We start from the raw sequence: 27168 nt of genomic DNA on the forward strand, positions 1-27168 counted from the left end.
CCCCCTCAAATTCTTCAATGGCCTTTTCTTGATAATCCTTTCAAGGCTGTGGTTATCCTTGTTACTTGTGCACCTTCTTCATTCCACTCAACTTTCCATCAATATGCTTGGATATAGGACTCTGTGAATAGCCAGTTTCTTTAGAAATGACCTTTTGTGGCTTGTTCTCCTTGAGGATTGTGTCCATAACTGTCTTTGGGACAACTATCAGTCAGCAGTCTTCCCCCCATGACTGTGTAGCCTAATAAGCCAGACTGAGGCACTGTTTAACCCCTTCCCGACATCTGCTGCACTATTACAGCAGATGTCTGGTGTTTAAAGATGGAGACCCGACACTAATGCGTGCTATGAGAGTCAACTCTAATTGTGGGCATTGAATATCAATATACCCCCCCATAGTTAATAAAGTGCCCTCAGGGCCAGCCTCCACAGCCCTGTACTATTAACATTGGAGGCCGGCTTGTACGCGGCGATATCGGAGGAGACAACCTGCTCCTATGGCAGCCTGGAGCCTTCTGAAAGCTCCCAGGCCTACCGAACCAGCCTTTGACCACGTTCAATAGAATTGCAGTCTAAACTGTCTCCAGACTCTCAGGTTGTGGCTCCAAAAATAGCTAGTTCAAGGGTCATGTAACAAAAGCAATGTTGTAGATGTCATCCATAATAGAATTAACCACTAGCGATGAGCGAGTAGTTTGATCGAATAACTCGCTGCAAAAGGTATGCGTGTAAGCGGACGAACACCAAAGGGTTAAGCGCATCGAATATTCGAGGCGTTTAACCCCTTGGTGTTTAGCCGCTTACATGCATACCTATGGCGGCGAGGTGTTCGATCGAATACTACTCGCTCATTTCTATTAACCACCTTTAAATATTAAAGTATTCAGGTCAACAACTTTTTTTCTTCTATAAATCTTATTTTACTGAAGCTTCATGGTTGTTCATGATATTCTGGCAACAAAAAAAAAACAGTCATCCCTTCACTCCGAATCTAAAACTCATCATGAGAATACAAAAAAAATGGAAAAACTTCCTAAAACTTACAGTCCATCAAGATTTGTAGGCATTTCTTCCAGGTAGAAGGCATAAAGTCAGCATTACGGTTACAGACTTCTAGTTCCATTTCATAACCCAATAAATATATTCTACAATTCATATGAAAGAAATAGTCGCAACCAATAACAAAAAATACACCTGTTATTTATCAGCTCTGGCCCTTCTGCTGGCCAAGTCAATGTACATTGGTATTCAGCCCAAAAACTTTCTGAATGGAGTCTCCATAAGTGACAGGTGTGAAACAATACATCATGGTCTATGAATGAGTTAAATGCTCGTAAAATTAGGGCGCAAAATGAAAACCAATTCCTATCAACAGTGACATAGCATGGAAACAAACCTGAAACACTATACGTCATGAGACCTGAATTTTGGAAGGCATCATAGAAAAGCTACTTTGCATAATATATGACTTAGTATAAAGCTGAACAGTCTATTCATGGTAAGATGGAAACTGCAGCTCCAAATTATTGTCAAAAATAGATAAAATGTCTGCTCTTCATAGTCCGCGAACATGAGCTAAATCACATTCTCAAACAGCTGCATAGAGCACATGATGTTTTCATCCTGAAAGACAAAGAAAAGAGAGAACTTCAGAATAATAATAATTTTTAATATATATTAAAAATAATCATTTTATTTTAATGCCGGTAACTTTCTACTTTTAGGTAAGTAACAAAGAGTGACATTATTTACATTGCACCCTGTCCCTATAGGGGCCAGGTCTGTGGAGTCGGTAGACCAAACCTCCAACTCTGACTCCTGCTCCATCTGCTTCCTATATGGCTGACGGCCATGATCAGTCAGAAGCAATAAAGATCCTCTAATTTATTAAAAACCAGTGATCACTTCCTATGAAAGTAAATATGTAACAAACTGTACATCTAATTCATTATAGAATGTTAATAATTTTATAATATATTAAAAATAATCATTTTATTTTAATGCCGGAGTCGGTAACTTTCTACTTTTACGTTAGGCTCACACTAGCGTCGGCTTCCAACAGTGGACTCAATTATCTAAAATGGGATCCATTGGGTGTCTGTTCTTTGAAACCACCAGGCGAAAAAGCCGGACGTGCAGGACTTTTTCATCTGTTGATTTGGGACGCACACTGTGATGGAGTCTCCAAAGAGTGACTCCAATGTAAATATGAACATAGGCTGACTATGACTCTACCCAAAATGAGTTCCAACTCCAACTCCACAACCTGATTGAGACTCACAATTTAGACACTTGTAAGAATTTTAACATGGTTGGCATGAATGTGATCTTGCCATTTGTCCATGCCTTTTTTCCTCAGAGGATGCATATGCATAGCTACAGTGTTGAAGGGGCATTGCTGGGCACAATTTCATTTTTTTAAGAAAGGTCTCCCGTTCCTAGTTATGCCCAATATGAGCATAAGGAACAGTAAATTATGTAGCCCTCCCAATACTTCTGATGCTGCCACCAGATGCCAGGATTGTTTACATGGGCCACTTCTGGCCATGGCACTTCCCATTTCAGTTCTACGATGCCCAACACTCTTTGTAGTTTTATCCGTTTCCAAGTTTTTCTGTGCTGTCTCAGAGACAAGTCTAAGGAGGTGTCTACAACCTCTAGTTCCCTCTTCTCATACCTACAATGCTCAGAGATTGTCCGACCAACCCTCAGTGACATAACCGTTCTCTGCTCTAGACAAAAGAAAGACTACTGTGAAGATTGAAAGTGGCAACCAAAACTTGAGAAATTTACTGCAGCCCAGAGTAGTAAGGTAGAAAGTGCTAATTTATAAGCCCCACACATGGACTGGTGGGTGCAAGAATGACGGGGTCCCAGAAATTTATTTTTTATTTTTTATACTGTATTAGTGCAACAGACTTCAATCACCTATACTGTGGTCCACCGAAAATTTTTTTTTAATAAAAAAACATGTGAATATGGTTATTTACACTTTTAATGGGTTGACTTTTGCATGCCTATACAGTAGCATATGCTAGAGCCTTCCATCAGAGGTGTAGTTCTGTGTAAAAGTTTTAGGCTGGTGTGGAAAAGTGCTACAAGGTAAGAATGCTTAGTAGTGCACTGGCAGTCAGACCGCCCAGGGATCAGACACGTACTCCATGCCCAGTGGATAGGGTAAAAGTGCACAACCTCACATGTACTATAGCTTTTTGCATATAGAATGAATATTAAATGTTTTTTTAAAGAGTCAACAAGATTCATGGGAAAAGCAGATAAGGTCGTCTAATACCTTGAAATGTGCAGCGTGCGGACAGATAAAATAGTATTACATGGGATATTACTGAGCTGCGATGATGTGCTGGAGTGGTAATACATCCTAATGCCTTTGATAACAGAACTAACCTTATTTCATGTAGCCATACCATATTTCTAGAGTGAATTCTTCACTCTGTGGATTCTCCGACATATTACATTTTAGTGAATCATGAAGAATTTCGATAGAGATGGCCGCTGGGTATTAGAGATACTTCCAAGGTTTACATTCAATAAAGTTACTATATACTGTATGTTACACATTGGGTATTTGTTCAATATTACAGGATGTCTTAGGTCTGGGGGAGCCCAAGCTGAGATGTTTCATATAATGAAATTAAGGTCCTATGTGATTTTTTCTATGCCTGTGTTCACATATACATTGAGTTTTTTGGATAAATACAAATGACCATATGTTTTTCTATCTAGGTTGACATTAAAAAGTATTGGCCATATAGTGCACCTCGCAGGAATGTAACATGTGACGCTCCTATAAGGCATGAGATGACAGTGATAAGTCGTACACTTCGTGTAGCCAAAAGGGCATAACCAATTCTTATTAAAAGCAACACTTTGGAGATGATGTAAAGAGTCACTGTAACAAATCTTAGAGAATATCAATAAAAATTTCATGGAATTTGTATATAAGTGACAACATTAATCCAGTCTGTCACTTTAGGGCCATGGCCTCAGAAGTTGATGACTAACTGAAAAAGTATCAACTACTGAGGACTAGCAGGGAATTTTTATCTTATCTACTGGCTAAGAATAGGGTTGAGCTATTGTGTTCGGAAAAGATCGGATTCCGATCGGCGATCGAGTAAATTTAACGATCGCGATCGGAATTCCGAACACGATCTTTTTAGGTGGGATCAAGATCGGTACTATTTCCCACAATGCTTTGCTTAGCCTTCACACTGAGTATACGCTCCGCTCATTCTGAGTGGAGTGTATACTCAGTGTGAAGGCTCCGCTGCGGATCCATAGGAATGAATGGAAGCAGCCAGCACACAGCATTAACCCCCTGCGTGCCGGCTGCCTCCGTCATTCTAATGGGAGACTAAACTAACATCTCTAGTAGCTACTTACCTCCAGAGATGGCTGCTCCGGTGCCTGGTGTTCTCCTTCTTCTTCGCTGCAGCTCCACGCTTCTCTTATCGCCTTGCTGCTGCCGCCTCCAGGGTTATGTTTAAAGAGCTAGGAAGGCAGGGCTTGTGGCTTAGGAGAGAGTGGGTGGGTACAGGGTGGGGAGACGTGTACACACTCTCTTAATCTGTGAGGCAGGGGGCAGCGAGGCGAGAAGAGCAGCGTGGAGCGGCAGCGAGGCGAAGAAGAACACTGGAGCAGCCATCTCTGCAGGTAAGTGGACACCAGGGGGGGCTATCTAGCCAGAGGAATAGGATAGATTTTAAAATCCGATCTCCGATTAATAAAAAAAATCCCATTGACTTGCATTGGGATCGGAATTGGGATCAAGATCGGGTTCGAATGAAAAATGATTGGAAATTGGATTTTAAAATCGATCCTGAAAAGTCAAGATCGGCTCAACCCTAGCTAAGACCTTAATTTATGTGAGAGGAAAAAATCTCACATGGCTGTTTTTTAGTGTATTCACACGTCCATTTTTTGTGATCAATAGAAAAAACGGTCAGTTAAAAAAAAATTGAACAGTTTTTAACAGTCCATTAAAAATGGTAGCAAAACAGATGACAATGAACCATCGATAATAGGCCTGGACCGGCCGATAAAAATGATCCAATATGTTTGTCACAGCTGAGAAACGGACAGGGTCGTGTGAATATAACCTAAGTGGTGGACTTTACTGCTTCGCTGACTAAATATGAACTCCTACAACTATCAAGGCTGAGAAATGGACACGGTATGGCCTTAGTGGTGGACTTTTTTTGTTTGATTGACGTAATATGAATTCTGTACAAAATGTGATATTCTTAAAAGCCTGATTGAAATTGGATCTGGGAGTTTTCTAAGGGAGCCTTCACATGGAGTAAACGTGCATGTATTTTTGCAAAATACACGTGTAAAAATAAGACTCCCATTGACTTCAATGATATTTTTTACACATGTAAAAATACACCTGTAAAAATACGCCTATAAAATGTAATTGAAGTCAATGGGAGTCTTATTTTTACACGTGTATTTAATAGATATTAAAGAACATGGCTACCACCTTGACGTGCAACTTACTTTTTGGCAGCTCTCTATGAATTCTTCTATAGTCACAACTCCATCTTTATTTATGTCCATTTTCTGAAAAATAAATATTATATACATTGATGTAGGATTAGAGAATTGCATCAATTAGGTTTTTAGTTTGAATATTCTTGAATTAAAAAAATGTTTTTATTTTATCAGAAAAAAAGTTTTTTTTTACACTGACTAATCTATATTCTAATAATCTATTTCTTTGTCAATTAATTTTCATTTATTTCAGGTACATTAAACACACACATCTTGTCTACACAAATATTGCAAGGAAGTGTGCGTCTCCAATACAACTGCCCCTAGGAAAGTCTTTAACCCCTTAAAAGGGTTATCCCACTATAGACATTTATTCATAACATAGGAATGAGGGTGAGATTGCTGGAAAACCAACCACTGAGACCTCCAGCGCTCACAAGAATAGGTGTCAACAAGGTCCCCTGAGAGCTCCTTATAAATAGAGCAGCAGTGCATACGAGGGGCCCCTGCCCAATTCACTATGGGGCTGTTAGGACAACAGTCTCCAGAAGCCCCAAAGAAATCAATCGAGTGCCAATCGGGCAATTGCACTGGTGACTTTTAGGTCTCTGTTCTCTTAATTCTGTGGATAGGAGATAAGTGAGTGTGATGACATAACCCCTTTAGGTTAAGGCCCCAATGGATGTCCCATAATAATAAAGCACTGTGGGAAAAACTGTGGTGGGACACATTGCGATTCTTCCCACAGCGCTTTAAACAGAAAGCTCGCAGAGTTCTCCGCTGACTTTCTGTTACAATTATACCTATGGGGAAACCGCTGGCATTTCTGTAGGTATAATTAACATGCTGCGATTTTCAAAACCGCGCCTGTTTTGGAAATTGTGGCACGTCCTCACAGCGGTTTTTACTGCAAAGTGGGCATGGGATTTGCTAGAATCCCATCCACTTTACCTGTACTGTAAAACGCCACAATTTCCATCCTGTTGAGCAAAAGCTGCAGTTTGGCCGCTCGTTTTACAGTCCCTACAAAGTGGATGAGATTCAGCCCTAAGTATGAAGTCTAGTTTGGAGTTTAGGCTAAGCTCCCATGTTGCAGAAACGCAGCTTCTATTGTTGCAGATTTTGCTGCAGTTTTATAAGCCAAAGTGGATTGAGTAGAAGGTAGAAGTATAAGAGCTTTCTATATATTTCCCATTCCTTTAGTAGCCATTCTTGGCTTTGGCTCAAAAAAATGCAGCAAAATCTGCAACAAACAAAGCTGTATTTCCGCAACGTGGGGCCTCAGCCTAAGGGTAAGTTCACACAGAGATTTTTGGTCAGGATTTTGAGGCTGTATCGGCCTCAAAATCCTGACCAAAAAGACGGCTCCCGGAAAAAAGAAGCGAGGTGCTCATTCTTCAGGCCGAGTCGCCTTGCGACATTCGCCTGAAGGCACTCCCTCCTCCGGACTAATCCGGAGCAGAGTGCGCGGCTGGATGCCGATGCAGTGCACCAGCTTTCAGACGCGGCTACCTGGTTTTTGGTCCAGAACCTGAGGCAGCCGCCACCTCAGGTTCCAGACCAAAAATCTCCGTCTGAACATACCCTGAAGGATGCATTTTTTTTCCTAAAGCAAAAAACTTTTTTGAGGGGATTATTTTTTATGTTTATGTAAATTTTATTGAACTTTTTATTTTTTTTTACATTTGTTTTTAATGTATTACAGTGTGTTATGCCTGTCATCTCCCATGAAATGCCAATTCAAGAATATCTTTTTTTTATAGTTCTCAATTGTGTTGTTTCTCAGTTATTCTTCCTGGAAATGTATTAATAAATTGGCAACTGGGTGTTAGCATTTGGCATCTGCCCTTACATTGCCCTTCACTGTTCAGTCAGTGCTAGTAGTGCCAGGCTAAGCAGAGAAACACCCATTTCACAATGTGAAGGTAACACATTTTATAAATGAGATAAGATGCTCAAAAATTGTTAAAAATGTTCAAATCATACTTTATATATAAAATAGAAATGTGTTTGAAAATTTACCTTATAGTGATGCTTGGGGCCTTACTCATGTACAGTGCCGTTTTGATGCAGGTTTTGCATGAGAATTAGTTAACCAAAATCAGGAGTGGATCCTGTATAAAGAAGAAATGAAATGTATGCAAAAACCACACCAAAACTGCACTGTGTGAACTATACCAGTGTACAATCTTACGTCTGCACATATGTACGCACATGTCATACTAATAGTAAATCTAATTTATATGTTGATCTTACCTGGAAGAAATTCTCCACATGTTGTTTTGGTGTATCTTCCCTAACAACAGGGTATGTGCATTTACCCATCATGTCATAAATCGCCTTCATGATGTCAAGCATCTCCTGGAACACAAGATCAGGATTATTAGATTATTTCTACATTCCCGCCTCTCATTTATGAAGATAATATTATCCTTCTGCTTAATACAAACCTGATTATGGCTAAAAAAAAACCCACAGCAAAATCTGCAATAAAAAAGCAGCTTTTCTGCAAAGTGGGGCCTCAGTTTTAAGACCTGGGCCACACATAGTGTAAATGCCGCCATATTGCCACTGCAAAAGACACGTCGCAATATTTTAAATACATGACATCTCCAGCCAGAATTATCTACTCCTCCATAATCTATCCCTCCATTAATTAGTCCTTCATAATCTATCCCTCCATAATCTACTCCTCCATAATCTATCCCTTCATAATCTACTCCTCCATATTTTATCCCTCCATAATCTACTCCTCTGAAATCTACCCTTCCATTATATAGTACTCCATATTCTATCCATCCATAATCTACTACTTCATTTTTTATCCCTCCATAATCTACTCCTCCATAATCTACCCCTCCATTATATAGTACTCCATATTCTATCCATCCATAATCTACTCCTCCATAATCTATCCCTTCATAATCTACTCCTCCATATTCTATCCCTCCATAATCTACTCCTCCATAATCTATCCCTCCACAATCTACTCCTCCATATTCTATCCCTCCATTATTTAGTCCTCCATAATCTACTCCTCCATAATCTACTCCTCCATATTCTTTCCATCCATAATCTACTCCTCCATAATCTATCCCTTCATAATCTACTCCTCCATATTCTATCCCTCCATAATCTATCCCTCCATAATCTACTCCTCTATAATCTATCCCTCAATAATCTACTCCTCCATATTCTATCCCTCCATATTCTATCCCTCCATAATCTACCCCTCCATAATCTATCCCTCAATAATCTACTCCTCCATATTCTATCCCTCCATATTCTATCCCTCCATAATCTACCCCTCCATAATCTACCCCTCCATAATCTACCCCTCCATAATCTACCCCTCCATAATCTACTCCTCTATATTCTATCCCTCCATAATCTTTCCCTCCTTAATCTACTCCTCCATAATCTTTCCCTCCTTAATCTACTCCTCCATAATCTTTCCCTCCTTAATCTACTCCTCCATAATCTTTTCCTCCTTAATCTACTCCTCCATAATCTATCCTTCCAGAGGATTATGATCTTTTTATATTCTTGCTGACTATGTTGACTCTATTACAACTCGCATACTTTTCACAGTTTCTCATAAATGTTAGAGTGTGTTAGTGACAGTCAGTGGAAGAATAATCATTATTATTATATGTGGATTATACATACACTATTAGAACTGGCCTTACCTCTTTAGTGATGTATCCATCTTTATTAATGTCATATAAATTAAATGCCCAGTTCAGTTTTTCTTGGATTGTCCCTCTCAGTAATGTAGAAAGTCCCATTACGAAATCCTACCAGGGAGGAAATAAGAGAATAGTTAGACTATATTTACACGAGTGTGAGTGATGATTGTGTGATGTCTGTAGACGTCACACGGCAGCATTACATTCAATGTCAGTGAATAGGGACTAGTCACATGACCATTATTTGACTTTACAATGTCATAGACCCCTCCATACATTCAAATATATGGAGGATCCCTGAGAACATGTGCCCCTCAGGTGCAAGATGGCCGTAAAAAATGCACCACAGTCATCTCAATGTATCTTTCACACGGCGTAAAATGAAGAGAGATTCCTCTTCATATTCTGCCGCCATATTCAGCTGCGATATAGCCATGATGGAATGCCAATGCCCTCGTATCAGTATTCTGTCATAGCTTTTTTAATGCTGATTAGGTCCAGATAAATACAGAATCGGCTTCACTCCAAAATTCATGACAAATTTATATGTGTGAATAGTGGCGTAACTAAGTCGTGTGTGCTCCGATGCAATCTTTTGTCCAGGGCCCCCTACTTCATCCCTACAGTGAGTTCTTGATAGTGTTGGTTACAGGTGCTAAGGAGTTTATTCAACCTTAGTGTGGTTCGGGTAATCTGTGGGTCTCCTTAGGCCAGATGGAAGCTGCAATCTCAATACTGATGCCATGCTTATGGGTCCCCAAGGCTCCTGGGCCCGGGTGCGACTGTAGCCTCTGCACCCTTTCAAGTTACGCCCCTGTGTGTGAATAAACCCTTGGCCTCAGTGATCTCATACCGTACACTGCTGGAGCCAGTGATTTGGTTCCGGGGGTGGTTACATGATCGAATGATCAATGTAGCAAGTAAATTTTTTGGGATGTTGGGGGTTTAAAGGGGTTATATGGGTCAGAAGTCTCTGCACTTAATTGCTATTGTGCTGCTCTGACTCTTGGCCATATACGTCATAGATGGATGTAACCAGATTTCCCTTGTTCTGTTGACCCAGCTCTTAAAAAATATGCAGCTTCCTAAAGAAGAGGTGTCCAGGTCTGGTCTTGAATCTGAGCAAAGTGGGAAACTTATTGTCTATGGCAAATGCTGGACGTAGCAGAAATGGCCTCCAATGCCATAGACAGTATTACTTCATTACTCACCCTTCACTACTCTGCTCCATGCCCCTTTAATGAAATAATACTTACTGTTCCCTCTCTTGAGGATGGGAGCACTGAAGGGGGGCATTAAACTGTTTGGGGACCAAAATCCATGTGGGACACCGAAAGGGGGCATTAAACTGTGTGGGGGGCATGGAAGGGAACATTAAATTATGTAGGAGCATGACGTGGGCCTTTACACTTTTTGCGGGCACATTAAACTGTATGGGGGCACTGAGGGGACATTAAGAAAAAAGGAAGGAGTAAGAGCAAAACTTGAACCCCTAACCCCCTGAGCCCTATACTCCACTCTGCAAACTTCAGGATGGGCGGGGATGCAGGGACTGGTCTGATAAATTTTTATTTCCCAGATAGATAGATATATAGATAGATAGATAGATAGATAGATAGATAGATAGATAGATAGATAGATAGATAGATAGATCCAGACACAAAGTTAGATCGAAGAGAGATAGATAGATGATAGATAGATAGATAGATAGATAGATAGATAGATAGATAGATAGATTAATTACCATAATTAAAAGCCCATTTTCTCCATTATTGTAAGTGTAACCTATTGTAGTCACTGCTGGGCACCGTGTCCCATATTATTCTTGCTTTCAGCACATCAGCCTCTCCAGCCCACCCTGAGGCCCAGCTCTGGGAAGAGTCGATACAGCCCCAATTCAGATGCATAACACTGCTTGTCTATCCGGACAGAGAACGCAGCCTTGATGCAATATCATCTATCATGGAGCGTAAATTAGAATGGATGAGAGCGGGCGCTATCTGCTCACAGAGGATAAGGGATAAATGGAAGCGTAATGCATGCCCAAGGCTCTACATTCATGAAAAGAATAAATATCTGGTAACAAGAAAGCTTCACATTCCCTCTAATACATGACAAACTGCTTGTGTTTTTCTGATTTTCCTCCCTATCTGCCTATCACATCCCCATAATACCCTCTGAATGACTGTCTCCATTGTGGGCCATTCTATCGCTGATATATATCCTCTATCTGCCGCAGTGGGATATGTGATAGTCAATAAATTTATGGCATTTTTAGGTGTTTGTCTTGTAGATTTTATCTTTTATTTCTGTTCTGTTGGTTTCTGATGAACTGTGATTGGGAAAACATATTATTGAGTCAGGTTAGAAGATTGTGAAGGGTGCAATAGGGATAGGATGCTCTATGAAGTCATCCTTTTTGGGGTATGTGCTTTCTGATATACTATACAGTTAGCAGACAAGGGTAAAGGACAATGGGGCACATGTACCAATACTGTCGAACTTTGCACTAGGAATCCATCTATTTTTTCTGGTATCATTTCTTCATAGTGCACCATTCATGACTGTTGCATAGGTTATGTAACATATTGCAGACCCTTTTTGTTTGTCATTTCTACTTTGTCTTCTTCAATAGCGAATATAATAATATTTTAAGACTCCTATGGCCCAGTGCTCTTCTATCCTTCACTTTATTCCATCGTTTACCACACATAAGCTTAGCTGCACCATCCCAGCTACCCAGCAGACCCTGCAACAACCCAGCTGCCCAGCAGACCCTGTATCATCCTAGCTACCCAGCAGACCCTGCATCATCCTAGCTACCCAGCAGACCCTGCACCATCCTAGCTACTCAGCAGACCCTGCATCATCCTAGCTACTCAGCAGACCCTGCATCATCCTAGCTACCCAGCAGACCCTGCACCATCCTAGCTAGCCAGCAGACCCTGCATCATCCTAGCTACCCAGCAGATCCTGCACCACCCTAGCTAGCCAGCAGACCCTGCATCATCCTAGCTACTCAGCAGACCCTGCATCATTCTAGCTACCCAGCAGATCCTGCACCATCCCAGCTACCCAGCAGACCCTGCAACAACCCAGCTACCCAGCAGACCCTGCACCATCCCAGCTACCCAGCAGACCCTGCACCATCCTAGCTACCCAGTAGACCCTGCACCATCCTACAGTAGCTACCCAGCAGACCCTGCACCATCCTAGCTACCCAGCAGACCCTGCACCATCCTAGCTACCCAGCAGACCCTGCACCATCCTAGCTACCCAGCAGATCCTGCACCATCCCAGCTACCCAGCAGATCCTGCACCATCCTACAGTAGCTACTCAGCAGACCCTGCACCATCCTAGCTACCCAGCAGACCCTGCACCATCCTAGCTACCCAGCAGATCCTGCACCATCCCAGCTACCCAGCAGACCCTGCAACAACCCAGCTACCCAGCAGACCCTGCACCATCCCAGCTACCCAGCAGACCCTGCACCATCCTAGCTACCCAGCAGACCCTGCACCATCCTAGCTACTCAGCAGACCCTGCATCATCCTAGCTACCCAGTAGACCCTGCACCATCCCAGCTACTCAGCAGACCCTGCACCATCCTACAGTAACTACCCAGCAGACCCTGCACCATCCTAGCTACCCAGTAGACCCTGAAGACCAATGGAGTTAAAAACCTTCTGAACCCATATAGATGAACACTGTAACAAAAAGCAGAGCAGAACGATGGGACTTTTTTTCTATACAGATCTAATTCACATCAATATTTGGTGTGACTTTTGCCCTTTGGATGAGGAGTCCTGGAAGTGATAATCTGTCCCCCATAGAGCCCTGAGCTCAACATCTTCCAGTCTATCTGGGATTACATGAAGAGACGGAAGGATTGGAGAAAGCCTACATCTACACAAGATTTGCGGCCGTAACAACCTCCCTGCCGGAGTCCTTCAAAAACTTTCTGCAAGTGTACTTAGAAGAACTGATGGAAGGCAGACGGGAAAGGTCATACCAAATATTGATGGGATTTAGATATCTCTTTCTTTCAGTCACTTCATTTTGATAATTGACACTGTCTATTATGCAATATCTGATCATTGCTTTGCATATAACTGTAGTTATACTTTCCTATATCTAATATACTGTGCCTTGACATATTGGAGATGCAGTTGAAATGTGATATCTGATGTTCTATCAGGACCTTGTTCTAAATACAACTATGAATCATCCTCTAAATATATCTAAAATGTAAAATATCCGGCTGCTTTCTATGTGAGTTGGAATTTCCATGTGTAAAAGTCCAGATGGAGCGAAACCATATGTCTGACACTGTTGGGAGTGATTAAGACTACTGGAATTTCCCCCCTGTGGACTAAGAATCAGCAATATCCTCCCCTACAGCTTTGTAAAAATGTACTTTTTATAATTCCCAAGAAGCCTATCTATATTAAAATCAGAACACATTCTACATCAATTCATCTTTAAAGGGGCTCTATCAGCAAAATCATGCTGCTAGAGCCCCACATATGCGTGAATAGCCTTGAAAAAGGCTATTCAGGCACCATAAATGTTATATTAAACTATCCCCCCCCAGTTTTAAAATAATACCCTAAAAAAGAATGTGATAAACTTACCCATCGTGCACGATGGGCGGGCATTCAGGGTGCGCCGTCTTCTTCATCCACGCCTCCTCTTCCTGCGATGTCCTCGGGTCCCGTCTTCCTCCGGTGCTCGCAAACCGACATTGCTTAAAAAATATGGCCTGGCCGCATGCGCAGTAGCATGCTGCTTCTACTACGGCTACTGTTTATGCGCCCAGGCCATTTTTTTTTTAGCAATGTCAGTTCGCGAGTGCCGGAGGAAGACGGGTCCCGAGGACAACGCAGGAAGAGGAGGCGTGGATGAAGAAGACGGCGAACCCTGAATGCAAGCCCACCGTGCACAATGCGTAAGTAGATCACATTCTTTTTTAGGGTATTATTTTAAAACGGAGGGGGGGTAGTTTAATATAACATTTACGGTGCCTGAATAGCCTTTTTAAAGGCTATTCACGCATATGTGGGGCTCTATCAGCATGATTTTGCTGAGAGAGCCCCTTTATACTAATATATTCACTGTTATAATGATTCCATATCCTTGGCTTAGCACGCTAATACACGTATGTAGCCTTATGACGTTGCCCCTATATCTCTGGTCCTCTAACTTGGTTTTCCGGGGCCACATTATAGGAGAAGACTCAGTATGATATATAGTGTTAACACAATCATATGATTATTTCATTAATGCATACCTACAGTAGTGTGAAAAATAAAATTTTCTCAGTGCTTCTAATACACAGTGTCACAGCCATTTGAGCTAAAAACCTCTCCATCTACCTATTTCACGACTTATTGTTCTCTACCATGTTACAGATACAGTGGAGCTGCAGCCTGGCATGTGGATCCTGTTTTACAACCCTTGTAACTTACATTACTCTGTTCTCTCCTCCTCTCTAATAGTCCATGAATACACATTGCTAGATTCAGTGCAGAGGCTGCTGTGATCACCAGACTTCATTACCTAGCAAGCTCCCCTACAAACACATACGCATCTTGTTGGTTCATGTTTTGATAGGCTATTTACTGGTAGGTTATTTGTACTATTTTATGTATCCACTTTGACATGTTAAATTTTTTTCTATAATGAAACATTACTAAATTACATAACTTACATTAATGTGCTCTCTCCCACTCCCTATTAGGCCTGGTTCACATCTACGTTTGGTAATCTGTTCAGGGAGTCCACATGGGGACCCCCTGAATGGAATACTGAACGCATTGACAAGCGGTGAGCAGTGAAAAGCACAAGGAACCCATAGACTATAATGGCGTCCATGTGGTTTCCGCGTGGTCTCCGCACGAGTCATGCGAACAGGAAAGTAGATCATGAAGTACTTTTCTATCCGCATGTAAGGTGGGGACACTGCATGGAAAGCACACGGACCCCATTCTAATCTAAGGAGTCCATGTGCTTTCATAAGATCACCGCTTGCCAATGTGTTCGGTAGTTCGTTTGGGGGATCCCCATGCGGACTCCCCAAACAGATTACCAAACGCAGTTGTGAACCAGACCTATGTCCATGCGTACACACTGTTACACTCAGTGCAGAGGCTGCTGTGATCACCAGACTTTATTAACTTGCAAATTCCTACAACTTTTCTCCTTATTGAATTAAATGGAGTGTGCAGGTGTTAGTATATAGTTTTTTTTTTTTACAAGCTTGTATTCACACCTTTCTAGCTCCTGTTAAATTTCTTTCTACCACGAACCATTTTTAGGCTATGCTCCAAAGTAATTAAGATGCATGGGCTTTGTGCAACAACTGTAATGGGCTCCAAAGGGAAATAAAGGGTTAACAGACACAGATAAAGCGACCACGAAGGGATCTTTGTGAGTTTTGAAGAGTCATATTAAATTTCTTTGTTTGCTATAACAGTAGACACCAAAGTAGGGAATCAGACACCGGGGAGAGATGATTCTCCCGAAGCAAGGTGAGGTGTAAACACAACACTATTAGGTAAGAGATTTTTATTGAAATTTCTTTCCAACTGGAGTTCTGGCTGGAAAACTCAGCAACACGTGTATGGTGAATAAATAAATCATCTGAACAGATGGAGCCAGGAACTGCTCAATGGGGAGCAAACCAATGTGCACAATAGTTACATCTGTGAGGATAATACACTGTTTATACACAAACAAGGCAGACACTATTCATTTATATCTTACAGCAAGGACATGCTAATATAAAGGAATATAGGGTTTGTTTTCCTCAATCAGCCTTTCCGAGACATCTGCTAGGACTTAGTAGAAGAAACATAAGATAGGAGGGTTCCCTTAAGACTGAATAGAGGGTCTTCTGCCTCAACTAAGGGCTTGAGCTCACTCGTTCTTCTAGCTTAATATGAGAGGCTTTTATCAATAATTCAGTGCTCTTCCAATAACTAAAAAACATCTATAAAAAAAATTCTATTTGGCAGTTTTTGTGACACCAGATATGGGCTCTATTACAGCTCCCCAGGAGTTGTCGCTGAGTGTTTCTGACAGGCAGGTTGCACAATGATGGTTAGCACCAAGTTTTCCCCAACAGAAACGGTTGAAGAGAGTTTTAAAGGATTGTTGGAAGTCTCATAGACTTGTCACCATCCTCGATAGTGATGTTAGACGTTCATTATTCCATTGGTAAATGTCTACTGTATGTATCCATAATATTACACATTAAATGGTGGCAGAATACCAAGATGTCAACTTCGAGAGGACGGCGTCAAGTATTCAAGAACTTGAGATCAAGTAGCTTGGCACAATTATAGCTGTTTGGGCTAGAACGAGTGATTATGAAGATAATCTTGTTTCCCTTAGTCCTAACAGCGGCACAATGTGGGGTATTTCTGCCCCTGTGTGCTGGTAGGACAGGCGGATATTTAATTAGCCAATCAAATGCGTGGCTGGCCCTATAAGAGGGCACAAGAACCTCCCCTCTGCGTGTAAATACAAAAGTACCTCCATTACATTTATATACAGTTTTATACATAAGATATGATTCCCAGGGTGGGAAATCTTGTGCCGCTGTTAGGACTAAGGGAAACAAGATTATCTTCATAATCACTCGTTCCCTGTCGTCCTCAACAGCGGCACAATGTGGGGATATAGCAAGCAGGTCCCCAAGATGGGTGGGACAAACCCATGACCGAACTTAAACTGGTCTGGGCAAAGGCAGTGGAATCTGCCACTTGGTCCTTCAGGCGGTAATGCCGAATGAAGGTGGATTCAGATGCCCAAGAGGCAGCTGCATATATTTGGTCCACAGACAAAGCACTTCTTTCTGCCCGTGAAGTGGACACTGCCCTGGTTGAATGGGCATGAAGGAAAGATGGAGCCGACAGCCCTTGGGCGGTATAGGCGACTCTAATAGTCTCGGTAACCCACCGTGATATTGTAGCTTTGGCGGCTTTGGCGCCCTTGTTTTTCCCCGTGTAGCTGACCAACAGGTTTTCAGTCCACCTAAAGGGGCGAGTGCGCTGCAAGTAGATCTGCAAGCATCTAACCACATCCAGCTTGTGCCATCTTTCTTCTTCAGCAGAAGAAGGGAAAGGAAAAAAATACTGGAAGGGAAATCAGTTGGTTCCTGTTTACAGCAGATGGCACCTTGGGACGAAACCCAGGGAGGAACCTAAGCTGTACATGGTCAGAGAAAAAGGTGGTATATGGCTCCTCAGCGGACAAAGCTTGTAGTTCACCAACGCGTTTGGCAGGTGTGACTGCCAATAGCAGCGCCATTTTGCCGGTTAGCGACTTGAGGGAGACCTCTTCCAGAGGTTCAAATGGCTGGCCACATAGGGCGTTCAGGACCGGAATAAGGTCCCATTGGTGGACGGGGGTGTTTACCACCGGTCTCAGCCTAGTTGCCCCTTTAATAAAGGTGCTCACTAAGGAATCTTGAGACAAACGCCTCCCCAGATAGGCGGACAGGGCCGCTACGTGTACTTTGAGTGTGGCCACAGCAAGACCTCTGTCTAGTCCGTCGTGAAGGAAGTCCAGGATCGCCTCCATAGGGGGATCGGTGGAGTCCACTTGATGCTGCAGACACCAGGCATTAAAGATGTTACTTATTCGACGGTAGTTCCTGTTAGTCGAATCTGCTCTGGCGCTGGATAGGGTCTTCAAGACGGCTTGTGACAGTCCTCTATTCCTCAATAGGGACTGGTCAACCTCCAGGCTGTCAGGTTGAGTCTCCTCAGATCCTGGCATCTCAGCTCTCCTTGGGTTACCAGGTCTGGGAGTGGGGGAAGCCTCCAATATATGCCCTGACTCATTTGTATGAGCTGAGCAAACCAAGCCCTTTTTGGCCAGAACGGGATTATGGCTATTCCCGAGGCTTGGTCCTGTCTTATTTTTATCAATACCTTCGGTATGATTGGAATTGGAGGGAATATGTAAAACAGCCTGAACCTCCATGGGATGGACAGGGCATCCACCGCCAAGGGATTGTCCTCCTGGTACAGAGAGCAGAAGGTCCCCACCTTGGCGTTGAGTCGGGTAGCCATAAGATCGACCTCCGGGAGACCCCATCTCTGGACGATCTGTTGAAATACGTCTGGATTGAGAGACCATTCTCCTGATACGGTAATACCCTGACTCAGCTGATCCGCTACTATGTTCAGGGAGCCCTTTATGTGAACAGCGGATAACTGGACCAGATTCTTCTCCGCCCAGGCAAATATGAGATTCATCTCTCAGCAAGGTTGGTGACCTGGTGCCCCCTTGTTTGTTTATATAGACTACCACCGTCATATTGTCTGACCGGTTTTTGACAGACTTGCCTTTCAATTCTGGGGCAAAGTGTACTAGGGCCAGGTACACTGCTCTGAGTTCCTTGAGATTGGATGACCCCAGCACCGGACATCTCCATCGTCCTTGTACAGTTTTGTCTTGACAATGGGCTCCCCATCCCCACTGGGATGCATCTGTTGTCAACAGGGTCCACACTGTCGGGACCGTGGACCTTCCGTCTTTCAGGTGTATCCACCATCTGAGGGAAAGACGGGTAGCGGGAGAAAGGCAGATCTTCTTGTGCAATCCCCGTGGAGACCTGTTCCAGGTTCTCAACATTTCCATCTACAGGGGACGCAAATGCCATAAAGCCCAAGGCACCGCCCTGGCCGAGGATGACATCAGGCCCAGGACTCTCATGGCGGTCCGGATGGTTACCTGCCGAGTGCGCAATAGGAATCGTGCACTGGCTTGGATTCTTTCCTTCCTTGGACTGGAGAGGAAGATCTGCATCGCTTCTGAATCCACTATAAATCCGAGGAATTTTCTTCAGGTGGATGGAACGATTTCGGACTTCTCCCAATTGATAATCCTAACTCCTGTAGGAAGTTGATGGCAAGGTTGAGCTGCTGGAGGAGAGCAGCAGGAGACTGAGCTTTCAGTAGCCAGTCGTCTAGATAAGGGACGATGAAAAGACCCTGAAGTCTGAGGGCCGCGGCGACCGGAGAAATCACCTTGGTGAATACCAGTGGGGCGGATGTGATGCCGAATGGCAGAGCTGTGAATTGATAGTGCTCCCTGTGGCCGGCCATAGCGACGGCAATCCTGAGGAACTTCCTGTGGAAATGAGCAATGGGGACATGTAGATAGGCGTCCTTCAAATCGAGGGTAACCATCACCTCTCCTGGCTGAAGAAACACAGCCACGGAATCCACGGTTTCCATTCGAAATGACCTCTTCCTGATAAACTGATTGAGGTACCTCAGATCTATTATCATCCTCCAGCCCCCGGTGAATTTGGGGACCAGAAAGACGGGGGAGTAGACTCCCAGACCGAGGTCTGAGGCTGGTACCTTCTCCAGGGCGCCCTTGGTAACATATTCGGCAACCAAGGCTTCTAGACTGGCCTGCTGAGAAGGTGGAAGAGTTCGGGTGGAAACGAACCGATCTGGAGGTGGAAGATGAAAGTCGATGTGATACCCATGTTGTATGATCTTCAACACCCATGGGTCTTGGATATGGGTGAACCATGCTCTGGAAAAGGAGGAAAGACGTCCTCCCACAGGAAGGGGGGCCACAGGGAGCTGCCCCACGTCAAAACTCAGGCTTCCTCTTGGTGTCCTCCTTGGAAGCGCCACGACCAGCTCCCCTAGGGCGATATCTAAAACGCCGTTGTTGGGAAGGGCGTCTATAATTAGAGGAAGAACCTCTGCCTCTAGGGGGAGCACGTCTGCCCCTGGATGCTTGAGGTAGGGACCTTCCCCTACCTTCAGCTAATCCCTCCATAATGGCGTCTAAGCTTTGGCCAGACACCCTTCCCGGCTCAAAGGGGAGAGCACAGAGTGCTGCTTTAGACGCAAAATCTGCCCGCCAAGGCTTTAGCCAAAGGGGTCTACGGGCCGCAGTAGACAACGCCATAGATTTGGCGGAGATTTTAAATTGATGGCAGGAGGATTCCGCCAAATAATCTGCAGCCCTATGAACTCTTTTCATAGAGGCCAGAATCTCATCTCTGTCTACGCCCAAGTCTATATCCCGCTCCAAGGCGGCTAAGCGGTTGCGGAAAAAGTCACCAACCATAGAGGAGGCTATGGCCACAGAGGCTTGCGCGGAGGAAGCTGAGTAGACCTTCTTCAGAACGGAGTCCGCCCTACGATCCAGAGGGTCCTGAAGATTTGAACCATCTTCCAAGGGCACCAGGTTCTGCGGGACAGCTTTGCTACGGCCAAATCCACCTTCGGGGGAGGCCCCCAGGAATCCCACTTGAAGATCCTGGAAAGCGAATGTCCTTTCTCTGGCTGTTTCCACTGCTGCACCATAAGGTCGGTCAGCGTGGCGTCCGCATGGAAGGCAATATGTCCCCCAGAGGCAGACGTGGAGGCTTCCCCGTCAACATCTCGGCCCACTGTAGACCGGATGGACTTCAGCAGCCTGCCCGTTTGTTCATAATGGAACGCAGTTCTGCTGGAATAACTGAGTCGTCCTCGGAGGAATCATCCTCTGCCACCCGCAGGTGTTACAAGGGGGGGGGGAGAGACGAGGAACGGAGCTCAGAGCATGGTCTCCTGGTGAGCTGAGACAAGGTGCAATGGATCCCTTTGAGGGAATCATCCTGCAAAACAAAAAGGAGAGTACAAGCAAGGGAAAAACTATTTACCCAAGCGATGCCCAAACTCACCATCTCCTTGACCCATGCCATCATATCTCTGGGAGAGGGCTCCACAGGTGGAGGACCTCTGCTCCCGCGACAACGGGCCCACACGTAGCCTGAAAATAATAGGCAAGTTATAGGACCAGTAGTACCCCGCAGGGCACAACCTTTCAAGCCGCTACCTACCATCAGGGAGCGGTGTGTCGCAATCGAAGCAGGAAAGATGTTTCCTCTTGGAAGAGGTTTTCCTCCTACCATCCCCAGGAGGGGTAGTAGAGGATGACATATCCTACAGAGAGAGATAATAGACCATGCAACACTGTCACCATGACATCATACCAGCTTTTTAAAAAAAGGGTAAATCTTACCAGGTCCTGTAGACCGGACAGAAAGGTGACTTGGCGCCCAACGTGCGACTCGAACCCACGACCTTGAGATTAAGAGTCTCATGCTCTACCGACTGAGCTAGCCGGGCTGGCGCTGTGAACAGGATCTGAACCTGTGTGGGGAGACCCCATTGGATTTCGAGTCCAAAACCTTAACCACTCGGCCATCACAGCCGGTTCCCAATAAAGTTTGCAAACTGGAAAAGAGTTCAAGATCAATGAACACCACAATCGCACGCCTTCAGCAGATACTGCAGGAAGGTCTCTGACACCAGGCCAGCCAGCCTCTTAATTCTGGCCGGCTGGAAGTGGGCGGAGCCACAATCAAAGCAGGTGAGGCAACCTGCCCAGACAACTAACCCTGTAATCAGGGGTCTGCAAAGATATACATTCCCCCCCAACCAAGAGGCCCTTAACACGGGCACTTACCCCCACATCTCCCCGTCTTTTCCGGCCTTTAATAAGGCCTGAATGAGCCTGAGTGAGCCTGAGTGAGCGGCCGCCAGCGCCAGGCCGTTGCCATGGCGCTATGATACTTCCGGCGAAACCGGAAGTGCGCGCTTACAGCGGCCGGCGGGGAACAGGATACACAACAGTGTGGTTCCACCCGCCGGCAGTCCGCGCGGCCACCAGAGGCGGCATGCGGAGTCCCCGGACTCTCACCAAAATGTCAGGTAAGTCACAAGGAGCAGGGGAAGCGGAGGAGAGGGGGGGCAGGGGGGATAGAGGGGGGTAGCCACACATGGCTAACAAGCACCTTCTCCCCGCAGGGCACAGAAGGTGACAAGAAGAAAACAACCGCTCAGGAGGTGAGTGATCCTGCTGAGCTTCTCTAAGAGGACACAAGTCCTCCCACCTGTCCTCTGTCCACACAGGACAGAAAAAAACACGCAGAGGGGAGGTTCTTGTGCCCTCTTATAGGGCCAGCCACGCATTTGATTGGCTAATTAAATATCCGCCTGTCCTACCAGCACACAGGGGCAGAAATACCCCACATTGTGCCGCTGTTGAGGACGACAGGGAAGACCATTTTTCCCCAGTACCCTTTAAGGAAATTTATTGTTAAAGTTAAACTGATCTGTGTTGTTGTGTGTGGTTTTTACTAACGTGGTATGTGCTGTTTATACGCATGCTTTCATTTGTTGGTTTTTCTGTCTTTTTGCTGGTCTTTTCCAGACCTTGTTGTATATAAGACTCTTGCAATAAAATTTTTGAATTGAAAAAAATATAAAATAAACTGATCTGGAATAGTGGGACATTTAAAGGGGATATCCAGGGTTAGAAAGCAAGCCCGCTTTCTTCTTATGAAGTAACATCACTTCTGTTCACATGGCCGTGCTACAACTCGACCCTATTTGCTTCCAGAGAAGAAAGCAGCTATGATTCCTAATCCTGGATAACCCCTTTAGAGGGTGTGTAATGGCTTACCCATGATTTTATAGAATCTTCTGAACTTGAACCTTTAAAATAAAACCTTTAAAACCCCTTGTTGGTCCTTCCTATTTAATCTTACTGGTGTGACTCCTTTGATTCCCAGTACCCTTTTCATTTTTGTAAAATGGCCGTCAGCTTTTAAGCTGTGCTTTGTCTGAGACACTTCCCACTGTTTTTGGATGGACATGGACAGTGGGGAGTGTCTTAGACTACAAAGCACAGTGAGATAAATTTATTATGCCTTGTTTGCCAGTTTTATGCCATACAAAGCATGAAAAAGTCGCAATTATAGCACATATATAACTTTCTATAGCAATGACAAAGCCTTTGACCTTACAACAGTAACAACCACTTTGTCACCATTAGAGAGTCAGTCATAAAGTGGTAGCCCATACCAGGGCCAGCTCCAGGTTTTTATGGGTCCTTGGGCGACAGAGCCTCAGTGGGCCCCCTTGTAAAGGAGGTGGGGGAGTCGAGACACTGTGTGTTGCAGATGAAGCGAGTGACGTCACACAGGAGTGTGGCGTCACCAACGCCATACCTCTCAATTTTTAAAGAGTTGAAAGATGGGCAAAATGTGTGCCGCTGCAAATTTGGCTCCACCCACTTATGTTGACTCTGCCCATTCTCATTAATTTATCATGTGCTCCCACACAGTATAATCCTCCTACAGTCACCCGTAAATTATATGCCCCCCCTCCATCTCTCCCCCAGTTTCATATACACCCTTCCTCTGCCCCCAGTTTCATGTTCCCCCTCCATCTCTGCCCCCAGTTTCATCACGTTCTCCCCTTCATCTGCCCCAGTTTCATGTCCCCCGTCTCTGCCCAAGTGTCATGCTGTTCCACCCCCCCCATCTGCCCCAGTGTCATGCCGTCCCCCCCTCCATCTCTGTCCCCAGTTTCATGCCATTCTCTCCCCACCCCCTTCATCTTCCCCAGTGTCATGCCGTTCCCCCCCTCCCCTTCATTTGCCCCCCAGTTTCATTGGGCCCCCTCCATCTCTGTCCCCAGTTTCATGCCGTTCTCTCCCCACCCCCTTCATCTTCCCCAGTGTCATGCCATTCCCCCCCCTCCCCCAGTTTCATGGGCCCCCTTCATTATGTTCCACCTTAATAATTAATACAAAAAAACACTTACACTCACACTTACACTCACCTTCCATCGCTCCCCCGACGCTCCTCTCTCCGCTCTCACTCCATTCACATAAGCGATTAAAGCAGGAACTGTGTGTGAGATCAGCTCCTGCTTTAAAGCTGCAGCCCTACTTGCGTCTGTAGGCGCGAAGTGATGACATCATCGCGCCTACACACGCATGCCGGGCCACAGCTTTAAAGCAGCAGCTGAGCTCACACACAGCTCCTGCTTTAATTGCTTATGTATTTAATTCAGCTCATCAGCGTTCGTCCGACACCGATGAGCTGATATTGGGACAGGCAAGTGCTGGGGCGGGCAAGTGCCGGGGGGCCCCCAGAGGCTCTGTGGGCCCCGGCACTTGCCCGACTATGCCGTGCGCTGACGCCAGCCCTGGCCCATACTATATCTCTTCTGCTTTACAGGTACTTGACTCGAGAAAAAAAAAAAGTCTCCCTTGTAGTAACTATTTGTAGCTAAACCCTACAATCTGGCATCACTCGGTCAAATATGGAATGCTTCAGAGACCTGTCACAGCCAGACATTGGGACAATTTAGCATTACGCCAGTCTGGCCTGAGAGGAGACTAGAATAGATGCCCATCTCTATAGACCACAAGAGCCTTTAAAGGGAGTCTGCCAGGTCTTAAATGCCTCCCAAATCAATACTAGAGCCTCGGAGAACCTTTAATAGGAGCAGAAACACACATACAAACTAATGAAGCAATGTAGAGATAATCTTATGGATATACACAGTCCAGTCATATTAATGTGACCACCGCCTTTTGATGTCAATGTTAAATAACCAATGGCAGAAGGCACGTGTCATCAGTCATCTGGGTGCACTCATCATTGTGGAAGACACGATGGATCAACACAAGTATGCATCTATCCTTGCGGACCATGTTCACACCTACATATGAATTGTTTTTCCTCAGGATGATGGCATCTACCAGCAGGACAATGCGATGTGTCATAAAGCTCGCAGTGTCCGTGCGTGGTACAAGGAGCACCAGGTTGAGTTTACTGTACTCATTTGGCCAGCAAATTCCCTGTACTTGAACCCAATCGAGAATCTGTGGGACCATCTCGATGGGGTTGTTTGTGCCATGGATGCTCAACCACCTAACCTAGCACAGCTGAACACGGCACTGGAATCGGCATGGCTCAATATCGCAGTGACATCATCACAACATCCCCTCTCTTCCTGCACGTCTCGCAGCGGTCCACTCTGCCAAAGGTGGTTATTTTGGATTTTGACAGGTGGTCACATTAATGTGACTGGACTGTGTAGAAATCATCCTGTAAGTGTGTCAGGGACGGGTCTGATTTGCATAAAGACAAATACAAGTTCTCTGAATGTTCTCTAAAATTGCTTTCGATTGTCACCCCTTTAGCAGTGAATGACATTTTCAGTCTCTGCCTGTGTCATGGCTGTCTGTACACAAATTTGATAAATCAAGCCCCTATATAACACTACTAAAGATTTGGAAGGCATTTTGGACCTGATAGTCCCTTTAAGCTGCAGGAATTGTAAAAGTACACTAAGGTTTGTGCCAAAAGATATTGGTGCATCTTTATGAAGAATAACATATTGAATACCATATCTTTGTATCCCCCCTGTTGGTTAAAGAGCCACCTCATTTATGAGGAGGCACATGCTCAGTTCATGGTTCATTGATGGCGTTCCCCAAAAATTTGGGTTTCTGCTGAACCAAAATCTTTGCAACGAACAACATGGAGGCCACAATGGGACATCATACTATGTGGAAGGAACACTATGGGACGTAAAACTCTGTGCAGGGGCCACTATGGGACATAATACTTTGCAGGGGCCACTATAGGACATAACACTGTGTGTTGGGGCCATCTATGAGACATTATACTGTCTGGAGGACCACCATGGGACATTATACTCTGTGAGGGGACCGCTATGGCACGTTATATTGTGTGAGGTGTCACTATGAGATATTATACTGTGTGGAGGGGCCACTATGGGATATTACACTGTGTGGAGGAGCGGCTATGGGACGTTATATTGTGTGAGGAGTCACTATGGTACATTATACTGTGTGGAGGAGCGGCTATGGTACGTTATATTGTGTGAGGGGTCGCTATGGGACATTATACTGTGTGGAGGGGCCACTATGGGTTATTATACTGTGTGGAGGGGCCACTATGGGACATTATACTGTGTGGAGGGGCCACTATGGGACATTATACTGTGTGGAGGGGCCACTATGGAACATTATACTGTGTGGAGGACCACCATGGGACATTATACTCTGTGAAGGGGCCGCTATGGCACTTTATAATGTGTGAGGCGTCACTATGGGATATTATACTGTGTGGAGGAGCGGCTATTGGACGTTATATTGTGTGAGGGGTCACTATGGGACATTATACTGTGTGGAGGAGCGGCTATGGGACATTATATTGTGTGAAAGGTCACTATGGTACATTATACTGTGTGGAGGAGCCACTATGGGACGTTATATTGTGTGAGGGGTTGCTATGGGACATTATACTGTGTGAAGGGGCCACTATGGGATATTATACAGCTCCTCCACTGGGCCAAGTATTTGTAATAAAATCCACATCATCTTGTCGCTGCCGTAGATTTCATTTCCAGTAAACTGGAGTGAAGGATATTAAATGTAGCACAAAGAGGCTAATTGTGACAATTATTGTTGCAAATGGCATCTAAAATGTCGCAATCCTGAAGTTTTTGCAACTTTTTTATGCCAGAAATCTGGCGTAAATTAACAATAAAATCTCCCCCCTTAAGTATAGAAAATATCTCCATCCATTGCAATGCATGTCATAAGCGATTCAGTTATTCCATAAAATCTAACAGCAGAAACAATTTTCCAATGATTTAGTTAAATTTACCATGAACGAAGTTCTAACCTGTTGAACCAATTTCAGTAAATCACAATGTAATTCATGAATCAGCTAGACTGGAATCTGGTGAAAAAACGTGCTCATCCCTAGATATAATGACTTGTCAAGAATACTGCTTAGTAGATAATGGATAAAATGTGTTCCCCCTGTGTAAATCACATTGTTATGGGATGGCTTTCAATATTCCTTCTGCTGAAATCACAACTATTTAGGACACAGGGGAAAACTGCAGCTGTTACTTTAATTTACAGGATCTGTTCGGAAGCTTTATCATACTATAGGTGTCACCAGGAGGGGAGCGTAGCACATAAAACTGTCAGAAAGTAACTGTATATGCCATGCCGATGTGAGATAAAGATGAGCTGTTAACACAAAATGCACATAGTCAAGACACCACCAAATCTTAATGTTATAGACCTCAAGATGTCATT

The 27168-nt window shown here is 44.4% G+C and overlaps 1 protein-coding gene and 1 non-coding gene across 4 annotated transcripts in view; both read right to left on the minus strand.

Moving 5' to 3' along the window:
* Window positions 1–940: 940 nt before the first annotated feature.
* The window catches only part of KCNIP4 (potassium voltage-gated channel interacting protein 4), a 477594-nt gene continuing 451366 nt past the window's right edge, over window positions 941–27168 (minus strand). For all 3 annotated transcript variants that reach the window (XM_075260080.1, XM_075260073.1, XM_075260064.1), the window contains exons 5-8: window positions 9204–9311; window positions 7771–7875; window positions 5521–5583; window positions 941–1623 (exon numbers count right to left, since the gene is read on the minus strand). In XM_075260080.1, the coding sequence (XP_075116181.1) occupies window positions 1576–1623; window positions 5521–5583; window positions 7771–7875; window positions 9204–9311 (324 nt within the window). In that variant the 3' untranslated portion in view covers window positions 941–1575. The remainder of the gene's footprint in view (window positions 1624–5520; window positions 5584–7770; window positions 7876–9203; window positions 9312–27168) is intronic.
* Window positions 21360–21441, minus strand: TRNAS-CGA (transfer RNA serine (anticodon CGA)). Its single transcript has one exon. It is a non-coding gene; the product is annotated as a tRNA-Ser (tRNA).

This window comes from Leptodactylus fuscus, chromosome 1, assembly GCF_031893055.1.
Source record: "Leptodactylus fuscus isolate aLepFus1 chromosome 1, aLepFus1.hap2, whole genome shotgun sequence".
Taxonomy (NCBI): domain Eukaryota; kingdom Metazoa; phylum Chordata; class Amphibia; order Anura; family Leptodactylidae; genus Leptodactylus; species Leptodactylus fuscus.